Source organism: Chrysochloris asiatica, unplaced genomic scaffold, assembly GCF_000296735.1.
Source record: "Chrysochloris asiatica unplaced genomic scaffold, ChrAsi1.0 scaffold00194, whole genome shotgun sequence".
NCBI classification, from domain to species: domain Eukaryota; kingdom Metazoa; phylum Chordata; class Mammalia; order Afrosoricida; family Chrysochloridae; genus Chrysochloris; species Chrysochloris asiatica.
The window spans coordinates 2,010,263-2,030,175 of NW_006408712.1; the positions used below are offsets into that span (position 1 = coordinate 2,010,263).

The 19,913-nt window shown below is 42.5% G+C and overlaps 1 protein-coding gene across 4 annotated transcripts in view; it reads right to left on the reverse strand.

The window, feature by feature from the left end:
- Positions 1-18,575, reverse strand: part of NIN (ninein (GSK3B interacting protein)) — a 137,700-nt gene extending 119,125 nt beyond the window's left edge. For all 4 annotated transcript variants that reach the window (XM_006872341.1, XM_006872344.1, XM_006872342.1 and 1 more), the window contains exons 1-3: positions 18,453-18,575; positions 17,875-17,928; positions 7,880-8,083 (exon numbers count right to left, since the gene is read on the reverse strand). In XM_006872341.1, the coding sequence (XP_006872403.1) occupies positions 7,880-8,062 (183 nt within the window). In that variant the 5' untranslated portion in view covers positions 8,063-8,083; positions 17,875-17,928; positions 18,453-18,575. The remainder of the gene's footprint in view (positions 1-7,879; positions 8,084-17,874; positions 17,929-18,452) is intronic.
- Positions 18,576-19,913: the final 1,338 nt, after the last annotated feature.

Consider the following 19,913-nt stretch of genomic DNA (forward strand, 5'->3'; position numbering starts at 1 on the left):
AAAAGACTGGGCTTACTTGTCAGAAAGAGACTGGAGGAACCTGAGACTATGGCCCTCAACCACCCTTCAGGTCTAGAAAGGAACTCACCCTTGTGGCCCAATTTTCAGCCAAGTAGTAGATAGGTATGCAAGGAGGAGCGCAGCAGCATTTGTGGGGTGCATGAGCTCATCATGAAACAGTCCATTATTTAAAATAAAGAGGGCAACATTTACCTAAGGACAAAGTTGAGCAGGGATGGGAAGGTGGGTGGAATGGAAATAGATACCACAGGGAGGAAGTGCGATAACCGCTGTTACATGGAGGGGATTGTAATCATTGAGCTGAAACAAAGCATATGATTTATTGAATGTAAAAATGATGATCTTGTGTGTAAACCTTCACTCGATTCACACTAAAAAGCTTAAAAGAAAAAAGACCAAACATGATAGTGGTAATAGTTGTACACACAACGTTGATGAACAAAACCACTGTCACTGAATTGAACATGTAAAAAATGTTGGCAAATAAGTTTGTTATATTTTTTTCCACAACAAAACAATAAAGGCTAAACATGATCATTAACTCAGAGGGCACGTTATCATTCTTCATAATCCAACATCTAGCTAGCTAACCCTTCATGCTTCCACCAAAAAACAAATAAAAACAAAAAACTAGCCAGCTGATCAAAAATAATTGGATCAGCTTTAAGTCTTAAATTTATCTTTATCATTTTTCTTGCAAGAACACATTGACAATGGGGTGACCCTTTACTTTATGTAAATAGCAGCAATTCCACATCTGTCAAGAGGAGCATTTTTTAGTGGAGGCAGGTGACTGCTAGGTAGCTCTGGTAGTGCAGTGGTTACAAGTCGGGCTGCCAACCTCACAGTCAGCAGTTCGAAACTACAAGCCGTTCTGCGGGAGAAAGATGAGGTGTTCTGCTCCCATAAAGATTTACAGCCTCGGAAACCCTGTGCAAAGTCTCTATGAGTTGGAACAGACTCCACGGTACTTACCAACAACAGTCATGAATACTGATATGGCGGAAAAGCCCCTTAAGGCATAACCCAGAACCAAAACATTAATAAATGCCCTCTATTGTAAAGAAGCATGCTTCAGCAGGCTCTGTAGATTCAGTAACTATTTTTCTTCTGTAAGTGAGCTTTATTAAGGAGTTCTGGAAGTGTAGTGGTTATGAATTAGGCTGCTAACCCAGGGTCAGCAGTTTGAAACTACCAGCTGTTCAGCGTGAGAAAGATGAGGCTTTCGGCTCCTGTAAAGGTTTACAGACTCAGAAACCCTGTACAGGGTTGCTGTGAGTTGGAACCAACTCCACTGCACATCACCACCATCACCACCAAAGAAGCTTCACTAGTGTATCATTTTAAATTTAGAGTTCTTCACATACATACAATGCAATTAAATCTCACAACATAACACACTTTACGAACTGTGCACACCCTAGTGGTATCTCCTCATTTGAATAATAATTGCCATTCATTTTACAAGCAGTCCTACATCTTGCAAGTCTCAAAGGACAGTTTGAAGTATTGGGAAAATTACATGACTGACTAAAAACACACATGACATTTCAACTACGTTAACAGAGCGCTAGTTAAGTCTGATATTTATTTGTCATGTGTCACCAATACTTAATAGAAATTTACCTCTTCTCTTTTCCTTTCCACATTTCATATGAATGCTTAAAAAAAAACACAACTCACTTTCTGAAAAAAGAACTTATGTGCCAGAGACGAAACAAATGCTATCTCAAACCACAAAAAAAAACTGTAACAGGAAGTAGAATAAGGAACCTAACGGTGCATAAAAAGCACTTCATGTAATCAAGAGAGCAATAGCATAGAATTTCCACATGTGTACAGACAGTACTTCAAACAGATCCCAGGTGAAGAATTCAGGCCAACACTCAACAAAGTGAGCTTATTAAACAAGAAAAAGACCTATGTAACTGTCATCAAAATTAGTAGGTTTAGTCATGGTTACATAAGAAAAGTTTTATAAAATTAGGTTCAATAACAGTTACACTGCTACATCCTGTTGTTGTTCAGTGCTGTCCAGTTGGTTCTGACTCATAATGACCCTGTATAGAATTTCTGAAGAGTGGCTGATGGGTTTGAATCACCGACCTTGCAGACAGCAGTCCACTGCTTATTCTACAGTGCCACACCAGTACTCCTTGTTACATCCTATTAATACATTAAAGCACATTGAAATTACTATTAGTTGAAATGGATATAGAAATATGGACCTAGAAATGGGTATAAAAATATGATCAGTGTATAGGAAAGTGATGTGGAAAGCATTATACAAAGAAATTATATACAATAATAAAGGGGTGAAGTACCAAAACTACAGGCAGTTTTCAAATATTTTATTTGAAAAAATAAAAAACGTAAGATTACTGCATCTTGTTGTTGTTAAGTACCATAGAGTCAGTTCCGACCCATAGCGACCCAACATAGGGTTTCTAATGAGTGACTGGTGAACTTGAACCACTGACCTTGTGGTTCAAACCAACTTTGCAGTCCAGCGCATTAAGCTGATGTGGAAACAGGCAAAAACCATCTTAATAGGTAGGCTTTTTTTTTTTTTTTTTCAACTTTTTATTGTGAATTGAGTGATAGTTTACATGGGAGAACATCAGCTTTACACTCATCCTATCGTATTTCGTTTCATTCCAATGACTACAATCCCCTCCATGCATCATCATTCAACTGTATTTGCTTCTATTTCCTCTGTTTGTTTGTTTGATGTACACCAAAACACACAGGAATATATATATAATCATTCGAACAACCAAAGGGCATACCCTGCAAGCCTGCCCCCCAGATGCCAGCACGAAGCTCCTCTCCCTCATGAGTCTAGAGTCCCCAGCTGCTCCATCTCTTCACGTCATCATCGCTGCCTCCATCCCCGTTGTCGCTGTTTGTCTGGATAGGGTCCCACATTCCGCTCCTGCTCTTCTCCCTTCATGGTCCCAGGATCCTCCACTCCTCAACTGCAAGATCAGCCACTCCCTTCTTTTTGTTACAAAATATCTACCTTTACATTTGCAACAATTGCAATAAGTCCTGATAACAATTACTCACTATTGAATCATAAGAGTTTTTATCCCCATCCATCTCCTTTCACTCACTAGTCCCATCTAGACAGACTGAAAACCACTCAGTGGAGCTTCTACCTTCCCCTGCACGCTCTGTAACTAAACTCCCTCTTGAAAACTTGTAAGCCAGACACTTTCTGCCTTTATAGCTGCACCATTTTAGGTAGCCAATGTCTAAGTTGCCCATCCCTATCAACTTTGTGTATAGAAGGGGTGGGAATGATCAGCTACTACATCCAAAAGCACAAGTCAATTTCATCAGATTGTAGCGGATTACACTTTTTTTCCTCTTCTTTCTTCCTCTAGTTGAGTTCTGATCATCCAGCCATTGAAGCAAGTCATCATATGGGTACTATCTGCAAGTATGGGTATTCTTGTGCATCTCCTCTCACTTCACAACAGGTGGACGCTTCTAGCCCTCTTTGGCTATGTTCCTGTCCATGTCACCATACTGCTGGCCAACCAGGTCTCACTCCAGGTTGATGGGAGTCTATTGAACGTGGTCAGACTCAGCCCACATCTTCATTGCTGCTTTTCCCCCACTTTCCCTCATCCGTAGACCAACGTGGCTGCCAGCTTGTGTATTCCCTTTGAGTTTCAGTCTTGGAAGGGGGAATAAGTAGGCTTTTAAACCCCAAAGTTAGAGATTTCAAGCTATGAAGTTATACTCAATGGCTAATCCAAGAAGCTCTGTCTACAGATGGAAATGGATGCAAATCACAGTTATTTAAAAAAATATAGAAAACAGGAAGCATTTACAAATGGTATCAATTACTTGGATAAAAACTTGGTTCAATAAAAAGGCTAATGTGGGTTCCTTTCTTAAAATCCCATAGTGTTTGCAGTCAGTACCTGTCAGCATATTACTCATTCCCAACTACTCTATAAACTTTTCAGGGTCCTAGGGAGCTCCTGGCTTAGGGTCTTGCTTTAACTGGAGACAACTAGATAAATGAGCTCTTTCATTTACCTAGTAGGAAATACTTATTAGCAATGTCCTCTTGCCTTCTAATCAGGGATCTAAAATTGCCACAGATCGAATTGTGTCACCTTGACTAGGCCATGATTCCCAGTATTATGTTGTTGTCTTTGATATTGTTATCTGATGTAATTTTCCTCCATGTTATATATTTTAAATACTAACCTGTAAATGTTAATGAGGAAGGATTAGTTAGTACACCATGTTATCTTGAGTCACAGCCTTATAAGAGGGTCTTACTCAAGTCCCACTCTTGCTTAAGTCACACCTTTAATTTTATAAGAGATGAAAGGAGAATGAAGTGAGCAGAAAAGGAGGGAGGCGGGACCTCCTAGACTAGGGGAGTATTATTCCAAAATATAAGGAGATCTCCAAGGAATGGCCAACCCACTGATGTTGAAGAAATACAAAGACTTTCCCCAAAGGGCAACATAAAGAGAAAGACTTCCCCTAGAGCTGGTACCCTGAATTTTTACTTCTAGCTTCTCAAACTGTGAGAGATTAAATTTCTGTTTGTTAAAGCCATCTACTGTGGTATTTCTGTTATAGCAGCTCTAGATAACCAAAACAACAATCTTCAGGCATTTCAAACACGTTCATGGAAACCAATGAACCAATGTGCTAAAGGGACTTCTAGCAAGATCAAACAGATGAATTAAAACATAATTTGGGAGAAATTGCCTCTAAGTAAAATGCCATGAAAATAGCAAGTCAGTGTAAGTTACCTTCCTAACAACAATCAAAAGAAACATTAACTTTTTAAAAAAAGAGCAAGTTATTGAATACTAATTTTAGGATGGAAAATATACTATTCATATTCTTGGTTGAGGGGGACGTCCCAATGCCTTTTCTCACCTTTATATACTTTTCAGGGGGCAAAAAATGATTAATTTAGCCCAGGTCCCTAAGAGTTGATTGAAAAATCATACTCTTCAATATTTAATAAACAAAATTAAAGCTAAATGCAAGACTTTAAAGATACAAGTCATAACAAGCATCCAGGAAGCTGTTAGATACTAATGCATCCAGAGACCAAGTTAATGAAAAACTGTAATTGACAGTGAAATATAAATAAGCTATACTCATAGCATGGAGTCCTGGTGTGGCGTTGCGGGATAACGTGCTGGACTGCAAGGCTGGTTTGAACTGCTAGTTCAGCGATTCAAACTCACTAGTCCCTCCTGGGAAATCCTATCTAGGGTTGCTATGAGTCAGAACCAACTTAACGACACTTAACAACAACAACAACATACTTTGCCAAAAGGCTAGCACAATTCCTTTCACACAGGACACACTCATACCTATTTGCTGAATTAATCAATGGATGAATATATTTAGATTATTCATGCTATCTTTCTTTTTTCTTTTTAATGAAACCAAACAGTAAATCCTTGTAATTTTTAAAATAAGTATCTTCTAAAGAAAAGAAAGATGACTAGCACTGAAAACAGTTTTCTCATTTTGAGGCTGAAGCATGAGTCTCTGCTCAATATATCAAGAAGCATTTGGGTTGCTTAAGGAGCTCTGGTAGCGTAGTGGTTACGAATCGGGCTGCGAACCTTAAGGTCAGCGGTTCGAAACTACCAGCCGCTCCGCGGGAGAAAGATGAGGCTTTCTACTCCCGTAAAGATTTACACCCTCGGAAACCCTGTACAGGGTCGCTATGGGTCGGACCCGACTCGATGGCACTTAACAACAACAACAACAAGGAGCTCTGGTAGCATAGTGGTTACGAATCAGGCTGCAAACCTTAAGGTCAGTGGTTCGAAACGAACAGCCGCTCCACGGGAGAAAGATGAGGCTTTCTACTCCCGTAAGGATTTACACCCTCGGAAACCCTGTACAGGGTCGCTATGGGTCGGAACCGACTCGAAGGCACTTCACAACAACAACAGTGAATTCTAAGGAATTTTTTCCCTTTAATTTAAAGTGATAGCCTATATAGAGTATCAGACCAACATACGGCTACATTTATGCGATTATCTGAGGAGAATAATTCAGTTTCACAAAAAATGCAAATTTAATTGCTTGTGCATTAATTCTTGTCACCTTGTTCTCAAGACAATCACCAGAGACCGCTCACATGAAATCAAACATGCACACATCTATTTAACTTTTATCACTGGTTTGCTAAGTAAATATCGGACTGTAGACCACTTAGGCATTCATTATTCTCAGGCAAACAGCAAATGTAAGAAGCAGGCTGGCAGTGTCAGGTCATTAACAAATCAATCGATAAAGGTTCCCCTGGTTTTAGTATGTCAGATGAAAGCAAAGGTGTTCAACATCTGGGAAGCAACACTTAGAGACTTAGCCTGCTGCCAAGGTGCACCCTGTTTACAGCAGAGAATTCCATATTAGCACTGATTCTAAGGCAACCTTCCAAGGAAACCTTAAGCTGCATTATGTATTCTTAGGCTTTTAGTAAGCATTGCAACAGATCCACCCCTTGATACCATTTCTTAGACACCAAACACCTGAGATCCCTAAGCACTATGCTGGGAAACACAACTCTTCATCTCTTCACAGCATTTAAGACTGAGGCAGAACTCAAAAACATTTGTGGGCCTGACATGTGAGAAACAATTTTTTGATCCTCATAATTCCCTCTAGTCCTTCCAAAGCAAAAATTTTAGAGTTTTATAGAGATCAAGTATGTTCCCAAGCAATTAATCCATTCAAAACTCACAAAGTATGGTCCCTGTTTTTGCAAAGAATTTTTCTTTCTTTCTTTTTTTTTTTTTTTTCTTTTTAAGTGTTAACTCTGTTTAGCATCATATTCATGGGATCAAGCCCTTAGGAATGTTATCCTGTGGACAGTAATTTCAGGAGAATAGCTAGTAGAGTTTCAAGTTAGAGGGTCAATGCATTGTACTGTATATGAGGCCACTCCACAATCTTTTCGACTAACTGACAATGAAATGAAGAAAAGGAAGTTCAGTCACTGGAATATATTTAAACTTCATGACTGCTTTCTCGACTTGCTCAAAAAGCAACGTCCAATATTCTTCTCATTCATTTCAAAAACCAATAGCAAGAGACCCACACCAAAGCCATACCAACTAAGCTATTAATTATAATGATCAGAACTGAAGACAATCTTGGAGCATAACAGGCAAACAGTCTTCCCACTATCTCCCTCTTCCTAATCTCTATGACTGGATCTAAAGGGAGAACATGACTTTTGTCAAACATAGAAGCTAACATTAACACACATGCACATCTCTGCTGGAAAGCAAGGATATACTCGGTTTCAAATGAACTTGCACTGTGCTTACTTACTCTCCTGTCTTATTGTCTGTGTGGAAGGTTTAATTAATAGTTCACCCCAGAAACAAAACACACAAGAAATAGCTGTATCAGAATTGAAATGTCATAACAGAAATCCACTTTTCTTGTGAATGGCAATTTTCTCACTGCATCTCCCCTCTCTTCATTGGAAATTTCACCCTTCCCTCCACATATGGAACCCATAAAATGGCCCACAAAAGTATGAGAAATCCTGTTATAAATTTAGGGCTTCTCTTCCTTCTTTCCTCTCTTGGAAAGAGTTGAAAAGCATCCTCTTGATGTACTATTTTCTCTCTTCATAAGATGTTCCATGCATGTTTTCCTTGTCACCTGCACTGTTAATTCACGCCCATTACATCTGTGTTTTTATCATGCTAACAGCTAAGGGTGCACACAGCCAGGATGTTAGAAACAAGTTGCAACATATGTGGTCTGCCCCGCCCCCAGCACCAAACAGAAACTGAGACCCACTGGCCACTGACTGTGTTCTTCCCTCAGTCCTTACCCTGCCCAAGAGATTGTCCTGAAGCAGTGTCTGTTGCAGTGCTGGGGCCACTTCCTCCAAGCTCAACATGTGGCAAAGGTCGGTGAGTTCCTCCTGTCCCAAGGACCCGGTGCCCGTCGTGTCAAAACTGTCAAACAGCTCCTTGAGTCGGGCCTCATGCTGGTCCTGCTCCACTTCATCCATCCCATAGCCCACCGCGCTCACCTGTGCAGAGTGAGAGAGAAGGACAGGTTGTGGGAGGCCAATCCTACTGTAGCTACCTGTTGGCACACTGGCTCCTCACTCTATTCCCTGCCAGCCCTTGGGGAATACTGTGTGTATTCTGGTCCCCCGAGCTTCATAAGGACCCATCATGAGAGGTAACACTGAACAACCATAGTAAGCTCGCTGTTTGCCCCTTTTAGACCCGGCCTCAGCCCGTGGAGTGCCCCACATGCACTCACATGAGGGGCATATTCACAAGTGAGGGCAGAGTCACCAAAACGAAGGAATCGGCGAGATGCTTGTTCCACGTAAAAAGAAAGACATCTTCCTGCTACCTGGCTCTCAGGAGGTCAAACTAAGTGTTAGTACCAATAGACTGTGCTACCCGAGTGTCCATTCAAGTTAGTGAGACAGTGTAATCTACTGGTTGCTAGATATGTTCATTTCACTTCCTTCAGTTTATGCTAGATACTCCCCATAATAGTTACACAAGAAAATTGCAGCAAGAGGCACTGGATAACCACATTTAATACAAAACCACCTCCCTGTTTACAGGAGACCAACACCTTTTGTATGAGTTCCTCAAAAAGCAACTCAATTAGCTCCGTTTGTGCAATTACATGAGATGTGACAGAAGAGTATTCCCTGAGCTCACTTCAGTCCCAGGGAGTCTTAGTTAATGCTTAGTTGCCTAGAAAAACAATGAGAAAACATGACTCCAATCTCACAGACAGTGAGGATAGAATGAGCCATAGACTGGCTAATTTAACTTAACTAGCATTACAGGAAACCCCTCCCCTCTGTAGACCATCTCACCCTTTTATAATCTGGTTAATCTATCTTCCATTTCTCTGAGCCACCCCAACGCCAGGCCTTCCCTTTTACCACCTTCCCTGGGATTAAGATCAACATTGAGTCATCAATAACGATCAGAATCATTTTTGCTAAAAATGTTGCTGTTGTTATTGTTAAGTGCCATTTAGTTTGTTTCGATTCAGAGGGACCCTGTATAGGGTTTCTGAGGAGTGGCTGGTGCGCTTGAACCACTGACCTTGTGGTCAGCTTACTCTATAGCACCACAACAGGAAAAATATACATCATAAAATTCCAGGTACTTCACACTTTATTTTTAAATGAATTCTCATTTTTCCTTAGCACAGTTACTTCATTTTTAATGTGCTATGCGTTTCAGTGAAAGCCTGAAACTTCACATCTGGAGGTTCCTTTCACCATGATGCAAACAAAGAGTGCCAAAGAGAATATATACCCTTGAGATAGTGACTCAGTCATCTGACACAAGATTCTCAGAATCAGTCCCTTGCAGCACCTTTAACTAAACCAAGCACTGGGGCAAAAACCCCTCCAACTTAGAAAGTATGTTCCATGACAACATGGAAACATTAAGTGAAGATGTTGACTATGAACAGAACCGAAACAAAACAAAACGCTATAAACAGCAGCTTTCTTAACAAAGCTTATCTGGGTAGCGTTTGTTTTCTTCCTGTATACAACTGTTCAAAATATGAAATGCCTTTAAAAACAGAGCCATGACCTTCCCAAGGGCTTCAACAAAACTAGATGGACTCAGAAGGTAAATCTAAACAGTTTTGTCATGTAGTATGATTTTTGCTGGGCCTGTCTTTAAAGGGAAGCAGCACCTTATTTTGGACAGGTCACTTTTCCTAATTATCTGCTTCTTTATTATGTTAGTTGCTGTTGCTTCTGGCTGCCTTCCCAGGGTTGGTCTGTTGGCTTAACTAATCACCATGTAAATGTTTTCAAAATATGTTGAGAGTGCTAATATAAACATCAAAGTATCAGAAAAGAAGCACCAAGGTGTTATGCAAAGCTACAGACTTAGGAATTTAGACAAGCCAAGGTTTGGCTAATGAGAATCACTTGGAGTGGCTAGCTAATTAATCATCAACAAGATCTACTGTGACTCTTCAATGTGTGCTAGTTGTTCAGTGTTGCCTCGGTGCTCACACTCACTTTCCATGGTTTTACTGTCCATTGGGCTGTATAATTTAACCAGCTTCATCAAAGCCAGGCTACTCTGCTTTTGCTTGACTTTGTATATGTTGTTGTTGTTAGGTGCCACCAAGTCGGTTCTGGTTCATAGTGATCCTGTATAGTGTTTCTGAGGCGTGCCGGTGAGTTTGACCCGCCATATTTTTTAAAAAAGAAAAAAGCCAAAATGAGAGATTTCTGACACATCCCCTTTTCTAAATTATTTTAAGGCCTGAGGATTTTTCCATCTAAACCAGTTGAGAAGGGTGACAAAATTCACAGTGTCTTGAGAAGTTCTGATCAAGCATCCTCTGTTTGGAAGCTCATTGGATTTCCATTAAATGAAATCTCTTTTATTTTATAGCAGCACTCCCTTTTTATCTCTGTGCCCTTTCCCTCCTTCGTAAAACACTGTGCTCAAGAAGACATTCTCTGACTGAAGGCGGAAAAAAGTCCCACCTCTGTGAAACAAATGCTCATACTGAAACATCCAGAAGATGTTACACATGGTGGCAAGTTGTCAGCACTCATCTGGCACTGAATGCATTTCTACTGGTTGATTTGAGGCCCCAAATGTTCATCTGTAATTTTACATGCAAGACTTTTTGTCTTTACTTCTAACTTGGTGGAAATTTCTTAAGGACAAGGGCTACATCTTCTATTTCTTTTATATTAGCCCTTAAGTTTACAGTACATTCTGTTCTTACAGCAGGCTCAGGAAACACCACGGGCTGGTTTATTGCATGGATAATCCCTGAGATGAAATTTACCCTGATCAACAGCTATAGAAATGAACATACAAAGGTTTTTGAAATGCCTATTTCTTCCACACTCACACACATCTTCACCACCCCCACCTAGCCCTCTTTCAAAGAGGCATTTCAGCCTTACACAAAAATCAAGCAGAAGTAGAAAACCAACACCAACTGCCAAGCTGTATTATGCTGAGTTGACTGAAATTTAATTCAATGAGTGAGTAATTAAACCAATGGATTCACAAACTTCAGTTACACTGTTGTTACTGTTGTTACAGGATGTAGCCTTGGAGAGAGCATCTGTAGTAAAACATGTCCCCAACAACTCCTCTTGTTTACTGAATGAGAATAACAGTGGCCATCTGGAAGGTTGTTCGGAAGGGTAAATATGGGGACCAGGTGAGAGTGGCTAACTCAGAGTAAACTGATACAGGAGACAAATTGAGAAAACAACCAATTAAGTACCAGAAGTTTACACAGGAGGGGGTAAAACTGAACAAATGAAAACTTAATGGCATCAATCAACCATAGATCTACCTCAGAAACAAAGCAGACATGGAATACCATATGACAGAGCGTGAGCATGTGTAGGGAATACATAATGTAAAAATATCACATTCTTACGTAATAACAGCACCAATTAATGTTCAGCACTTCCTAGATCTTTAAAGGCAGATTTCAGAAACTTTAATGTCAAACAAAATAAAGAATGCTGTTAGTTCAGAAGTAACCATCTTTTATTATTTTTTTTAACATCAGAGTTTATTTCCAGTCTGACCTATGCCAAGTACTTTACATACGTTGTCTCATTTTAATTGTTCCAGTTCTTTGAAGTAGAGATATTATCATTCCCATTTAAGATGTGGAAATTGGGGCTTAGCAAAGTTAATTAAATGACTTGTCTAAGGACACAGTGCTAATACAGGTGCAGAGCTGAGATGTGAATTATGTTTGGCTCTAAATTATACTATTCCCAATACTCCACAAGCACACAAAACTCATGAATGTGACCACTAAAATTACATCATCAGAAAATTACGTCTAAGTACCAGAAACCACCATACAATACTCCAGGACCTCGAACTCCAAAAGGGTTCTTTTCTTATGTGCTTTCTTCCTCCCTAGATCCATTTATTCAATAATTACAGCCAGTGCTGGATTATCAGCAGCCTTGGTGGTTCTGGAGGAGAAGCTCTGGACTGCTAACCACAAGGTCTACAGTTCAAACCCACCAACCATTCCAGAGGAGGAGGATGATGAGGCTTTCTGCTCCTGTTAGGGTTTATAGCCTCAAAAACACTATATAGGGTCAATGTGAATTGGAATCACCTAGATGGCAGTAAACTGGATTACCCAATAAGCAAGCTTATTTCTGTTTACTTACTCATCTGTAGTGAACAATTTCACATTTTCACCACATCAAAGATTCTGCTTCTAAGTATGGCTGGCATCTATCTGTCTCTCCCCCAGTCCCCCAGCACCTTCCCACAGAATCAAAAGCTCTCTTCAAATTTACAATCCCTAACAGGAATGGATTTCATGATAAACAAAATAAGCACGGACTTCCTTGTGCTTATTTACTAGTGCTTATAACTAGTTGTTAGGTGCCATCGAGTCAGTACCTACTCATAGAGATTGTATGCACAGCAGAATGAAACACTGCCCGATCCTGGGCCAACCTCACTACTGTTGCCATGCTTGAGTCCATCGATGCTGCCACTTGGCCAATCCTTCTCACTGGGGTCTTCCTTTTTTTCTCTGAGCTTCCACCTTACCAAACACGATACCCTTCTCTAGCGACTGGTCCCTCCTGACAATATGTTCAAAGTATGAGAGACGAAGTTTGGCCATCTTGGACTCCAAGGAACACTAGTCTGTAGTGAACAGTTTTATATGTTTTATACCATTGAAAAATAAACTCTTCTCTACAGATTAGTAAGTAAACTCAAGTACAAATTAAGAATACTCAGGTAGAATTTTGGTTTTATTAAGTGCTGTCAAGTTGATTCCAAGTCACAGCAATCCTGTATAGGGTTTCCGAGGAGTGGCTGGTGAGTATTAATGGCTTTTTGAAGCTCCCTTGTACTTGTTAGGTGCTGTTGAGTCAGTTCCAAGTTATAGTGATCCTGCATAGGGTTTTTGAGGAGCGGTTAGTGGGTTTGAACTGTTGACCTTGTAATTAGCAGTCCAGTGCTCATCCTACACCACCACACCAGGAAGACATAATTAAGTATGTCTAATTTGTGCAATCCCATGTTTTCTAGGCTCAAAGCCTAACTAGCCCCCAACCAGTAGCAGAAATCTTACTCAGAGATTAAGAAAATTGCATGCTGAGTGCTGGTGTCATTTTGCCACTATTTCTACTCATAGTGACCCTACAGGACAGCATAGAACTTCCCATGGAGTTTCCTGAGTCCTGTATGATAACCAAGGTTGGTTTGAACCACAAAGTCAATGGTTTCAACTCACCAGCTGCTCTCCATGGAAACCCTATACAGGGTCTCTATGAGTCAGAACCAACTAACTTAACAACAACAACAATCTTTATAGGGGCAGATTACCAGGGCTTTTTTGCCTATGGAGTAGCTGGTGAATGCCAACTGCCAACCTTTTGTTTTGCAGCCAAGCATTTAACCATTGCACCACCAGAGCTCCTTTTTGAGCACTGAATCTCCAAATTGCTGAGGACAATTCCAGTTTGATAAAGCCTGGCACAAACCCAGTCCTCTCCTCACCATCTACCTTCCCAATCAAGTCTTCAGAAAGAAGCCTTTGAAAAAGGGGCAATTTTATTGTGGGCAATAATTTTGGAACTCTAACTAGGGGTGGTTATATAGGAGGCAGATGGACAGAACCATTAATCAAAACATTTACCACCCAATAACCACCCATAATAAGAACTATTCAGAGCATTTTCCTTCCAAATAACTCAAAACAAGGCTACTAGAATCCTGCAAACCCTGGTGGGATGTCCATTAAAGATCTGTTATTGCCTTACACTCAGCAACCCCCCGCTGATGAAATCACAGAGCCAACTGTGCCTGGGGAAGAAATCGGTGTAGGTGCAGGCGGGATAATGAAGTTGCCAACGTCAGGCCAGCATGAAGTGGATATGTGAACTTGTGAACTATCCAGCATTCCAGATATAGAAAGGCGCTTGTAAGAATGACATCCCAGCCAAAGGGGGCGTCTGTTCTAGGCTAAAGGGAGCGAAAAGGGGACAAAGTCTGGCAAGGGAAAATCAAATAATAAACGAGCACAATGCCAGCGCCCCTAGCTCAGGCCTTTTATTCCCTCTCCAGATGGTCCAGCAGCTGAACAGCTACACGGAATGTCTGGATGCCCCTCAGCTCAGCCGCTTTTCTTGCAAAGGCATCATAATAGATGCTTTCGAACCTGTGTTCAGACATAGCTGTTGGAGCTCCACGAACCAGGCAGTGACCACCAAGTGACTAATTTAGTTATTTATAACTGAAGTGATGAAATGAATAAACCTTGCTTTGGCATAGCTTTATTCACGCATTTCACGTTCACCATTTGGCAAGTCACTGCCTAACAATGCCAATGATCAAATAAAAATGTTTCTTTTTCTTCTTTTTTGCAAACACATTAATCTGCTGGGAACGTTTCCAGGCTTACTGTTTTGGTCCAATTTCAATAAAAATGAAATAGTGACAAAAAAATTTTTTTTTTTTAGCAAAAGCTTAAATAGAAAAACAATAGTGTCTATGTACATATTTATATACAAGAATAGATCTGCCAGATACTACTGTTCTTCAGCAAACTGATTACTGTCAAATAGACTTCCCTCTGCTAAAATCTCTGCATAGCACTTTTAGGGGGATACCAAAAGTAAAACAGTATCACCATAAATAAAATCTTGGTAAAAAAATATAACACAAAAGTTTAAACGTTGCACACAGGGAAAAATGTCGAATTAAGTAAATAAATAAATAAATAAATAAATAAATAAATAAAAGCAACAGCCTTTGCTAACTATACTATAAAGTTTAATTTAACTAAGGGCCTCTTGGTGTGGCACTATAGGATATGCAATGGACTGTTAACCGCAAGGTCAACAGTTCAAACCCACCACCAGCTCTCAGAAACCCCATACAGGGTCCCTATGAGTCAGAACCAACTGAAAGGCATACAACAACAAAAGGATCTATTAAGGAGCCCTGACAGCATAGTGGGCTGGTAACCACAAGGTCATCAGTTCTAGTCCACCAACTGCTCCGTGGGAGAAGATGAGGCTTTCTGCTCCTGTAAAGAAACCCTATACAGGGCCACTATAAGTAGGAATCAACTCGATGACACAAAATAGCAGCAACAAGGGTCTCTTACTATTGCTTACTCTAAAACACAAATAATCTTTAGTATTTTCATATCCTGACTAATGTAGCAAATTCATGCTTTTGTTAAGCCTAATAACTAGGTAAATAATCCAATCGACAGTTAACTCAGGGTAGCTGGAGGAATAAAACCAGCAGCCCAGCACAAAATAGATTCAATAACCTGTAATCACCTACAAAGTAAAATCACAAAACAGAAAAGTTTATGTTTGTTACTTTCTCTAAAGGAGAAAGCTTTATAACAACTTTCACTTCAGGATGCCTGCAGCTATGAGTCCATTTCCCTGAAGTATGAATGAAAAGCTTCTCTATCCATAAACAATATTTCCCCAATTTTATTTGTTAAATGAGCATTAGTGTATAAATGCTTTGTAATTCTTTTCTAGCTTGAAACTTCAGTGGTCAATTGCTATGTAAATTACAATTTAAAACGTATCCCATCTGCACACAAAGTTGCACAACTGCATAATCCTATAATCTTTCAAAAATTCTATTTTATTTATAAAAATAATAATAAAAAAAGATCTTTTGCAAGCTTCATTAAGTCTCTGCATAAGCCCCTGCCAAACAGATGTGAGTTCAATAGCCAGAATTCAAGCCACATTATTTGTTGGCTTACAAATCAATTGGCATCTATAAAAACGAACCTTCTGAAAAGGCTTTAGGTGGTTTCAGCCCTTCCAAAATACTCTGACTAAATTTACCAACCCTTCATCAAGGTAAGGCTGATAAAATATATTTTCATTATTAACATAAAATGGAAGCATCACGATTGTTGAAATGTTAGTTCTAAAAGTCATTTGCAGTGACATTTAAAGCAATTTATTTGAAAAGCCTTGACTCATGATAAGAATATTGCCTATTAAATTAAGATAGGCTGATTTAGAATTCATTGGAACTCTATTCTCCTCCTCTATGAGAGTTAACATCTTTTGATATTAAGGGTCATTACATATCTAAACCGAAAAAACAAACAAACAAAACCCCCCACACCATTTTAAGAAAGTGCCTATTAGAAAGATAGATCCTTCATTTTTATGCAAAGACTGTGCCTAGGATAGCTTCCTCCCGGTGAAGTCCCCTGTCCCCACCCCGTGGTGGCAATACCTTTCCTGATGTCTAACCCATTGTGGAATAGTTATACGTCCTAGCCTTTATCTACAGTGCTGTTCAGAAAGCTTCCCTTGAAAGAATCACCAAAAAACAGGTGAAAATAAACAAATGTGCAAACCAACTCCCCAGCAGTTCACTTCATCTTCCAAAGGACACTGAAAATAGCTGAAGAGACAACCTGTGATGTTATTCTTACATACAGCCAGGGAATTTTACAGACCCCCTCTCCCCTTCAACTCCAGAGCAAGACTTATCTATATTCTGTATCAGCTATGCTCTCCCTTAGAGAAGACACAAAGTAAAATTAAACAGACACAGAATATATATACAAATGTCCTTGCAGAATGTCAAGCATCAGGAAACGTGTAAATGGCTATAGTTTTATGTCAAAGAATTTAAGGCAAGTGTAGTGGATTATGAGCTGAGCTGCTAACCAAAAGGTCAGCGGTTCGAATCTACCAGCTGCTCCGCAAAAGATGAGATTTTTCTGCTCCTGTAAAGATTTATAGCTTCGGAAACTCTATGCAGGGTCGCTATTAGTCGGAACCGACTCGGCATACCACCACAACTGAAAAATCACTGATGGTCCCAGAAGTTTGACTCATGTGCATCGATGGACTTAACCAGCATTCTCATCCTAAAATGCTACAAAAGACAACTTTGAAATGCTTTTAAAAATCCAGGAGTTAATAAATTCAGCCCATCTCGGGAATTCTCCAACACCAGGAGAGAACCTTTCTCTCTGTTGGAGTGAAGAAAACAGAAGATGGCATACCGGTAGCCGAACTGTCTAGGAATATGGCGCACGGTAGGACAATCATTCAAACTCTCATTTTATCTGCACCTTAACCAGGCTTGTCAAGGCTGAGACCAGGAATACATAAATTCATTTTCGAGCTCTCGCCTGCTCCCACACCCTCACCCTCAGCCGTCTCTCAGTTTCACCCAAAGAGCTTTGAACAGCGACAGTGTCCATCAGCTTTGTCCTTTGGTCGGACAGGTATGGAAGTTCAGAAACCCATCGATCTCCGGGACCTTGGCAGCTAATCCTCCCGAGACTCACTCCACACTTGCATTCTGCTGGTCGAGCGGTCCAGGCTTCTATGCAAGAACCGAAAGTATCATTTTTGTTTCCCAGTAACTGAGCTGGGAGAGTCTGTCTATATGCACACCGTTCCCACACGCTGTCTAAAATCCCCACTTTATGGTTTCTTTGCCACTCAACCCAGACAGGTTTTTTCTCAAGAGTTTCTCACTCACAAGACTGCCTGGGTGGCACAAGCGGATAGAACAAACACCCCTTCTTTTCCCTCTGGGACTCAAGTCCGCCGCTGGACCATATATGTACAGTGGCCGCTTTCAGCTCGGGACTGCGGGTGGGGATGGAGTTACCCGGCTGCAACGGCGCCGGGGAGCCAGGGCAGAGGTGCGGCCGCAGGTCTCTGGCAACCAGTGATGCGTCTCCAACCCACCCTCCCGGAGCCACCACCAAGAGCCTCAGACACCTCATTGAGTCCCCAGGCAGCAGGCACTCTCGGCCCCTGCCGCCCTTGCCTACCTTCTGTCGGCCTCTCCGGAGCGCCTGCACAGCCGGCCGCCTGCCTCCAGCGCTCTGCAAAGAAAGGAGGACGCTTTGTTACGGCTCAAGAAGCGGGACAATACTTCGCAGCCAGCACCGCGATTCCGCGCCGGCGTCCTTCAAAAGGACGCGAAAGGAGACCCTAGCAAACGTCATTTCCATATGTAAGGGGCCAGCTCTGACAAAAGCGCAGCTCTTGGGGGCCCGCAGGCAGAGGCGCGCACTCTCCCCACACCCGCCAGCTAGCCCTCCATCAGCGCAGCCCGCGCCCCTGAACCGGCCCCTCCTCCGCGCCTCCAAAGCCGCCCCCTTCCCGCCTCGCCCCTCGGGAGCGCCGGGTCGGCCAGGCCACTGCTTCCTCCCGGCCATCCCGTGTCCGGCTCACGGGGACAGCGCCCGCCCTGGTCCTGGGGCCGAAAAGGAAGCCCCTGCCTGTCCCGCGTACTGGGTCCACCTCAAGCAGGCAGGGCCTGTCCGACGATCGGGGACAGTGTGAGGCCTCCGCGTACCCCTCAGACTACAGGTCGGAGGTACCCCATTACGAAAGTGTCACTTACCGCGTGTCCCGGGGCTCAGGCGCCCGGCGCCGCCGCGGGAACCATGACCGCGAGCGCACTTGGTGCTCGGCGGCGGCAACGGCAGCCGGACAGCTACGCCCAGCGCGCTCCGCTCCCGCTCGGCGGCGGCCACCCGGAGCTGTGGACGCCGGGGAGGAAGGGCCGGGCCGCACGGGGAGGAGGAGCCACGGGCGACGCCGGTCGGGGCTCAGCAGCTCCTCCTCCGCAGCCCGCGCTGCCGAGGGAGGAGCGCAAGGCACCGCCCGTGCCCTAGCAGGGTCTCCACAGCTGTCACCCGGAGCCCCAGACCACGGTGACCGGGTCGCCGGAGCTAGGAGGAGCCCAGCGTACGTTTCAGTGCTGCTTTGCTGGGGCGGCCGCCTCCGAGATTTGAACTTAGAAACGTCAGAATTCGGAGGCGGTGGAAAGAGGCCTGTCCATGAGGTCGCCGCCTGACAAGGGCTGGCGCGTTTACCCAGGCGGCCCCCTGGCTGCCTGCTTCCGTTTTCTTCCAAATAATCGCGCCCCCAGCCTGGGTGACTTGCGGGAGTTCAGGTTCCTGTTTTGCTCCCAGATGGCCCTAGATTTCCCGGTCCTTGGCGCCCTTTGGCTTTCAGAAGGATTCAAGACTTGACACAGAACCCTCGGGAGGGAGTGCGACCCTTCCACAAGGTCTAGAAGGGCATCCGCATCTGTCCACTTCCTTCTCCCTGCGCAGCCATCTGTGGGTACATCCAACCCGCAGACCCCAAGCACACAGGACGAAACAAAGTGCAACTGGTGGTCCCTTGACCAACGGTAGCTCAGTACACGCAGCCTCCTCTACCCTACTCTTCAAAGTCTCCGCCTGATCTCTCTACAGGGCTCTTCCCAAGGCCAGGCTTAAAGGAGGCGGCAACACCTAAGGCAACACCCAACACTCTGAGATGCAGGTTTACATGTGCCCTTGAAGGAACTGCCCAATTTACTATAACCCACAAGTCTGAATTCTGCGAGAAACTGGAAGAAATTCCCTAGCTACTGGGAAAACAATGAGCGAGCGACTTTACAGAAAGCGCTACAGAAAGTATTTGACCTCATCTATCCGCTCACAACCTTTAGGAGGCAGGCATTATTACATTAAATTTCAAATAAGGAAACTGGGGTGTGAAATTAAGGAACTTGCTCAGAAACTTACAGCTTGCCCTTGGCAGAACTGGAATTCAAAAGTAGAAGATGCTTGTGATGAAATGGTATAGAAGTAAGTACACACTCAAACGAGTGAGTATAAAGTGATGAAATCTAAATAAGGTCTGTGAATTGATGTCAATCTCCAGGTTGTGATATTGTGTGCCCTCAAGTAGAGTCTTGACTGATAGTGTTTCCTGGGCTGAACTCTTTACAGGAACCTCAGTGGGTTTGATGTGCTAACCTTTAGTTTGGTAGCTGAGCTCTTAATCATTGCGCCACCAGGACGCTTTC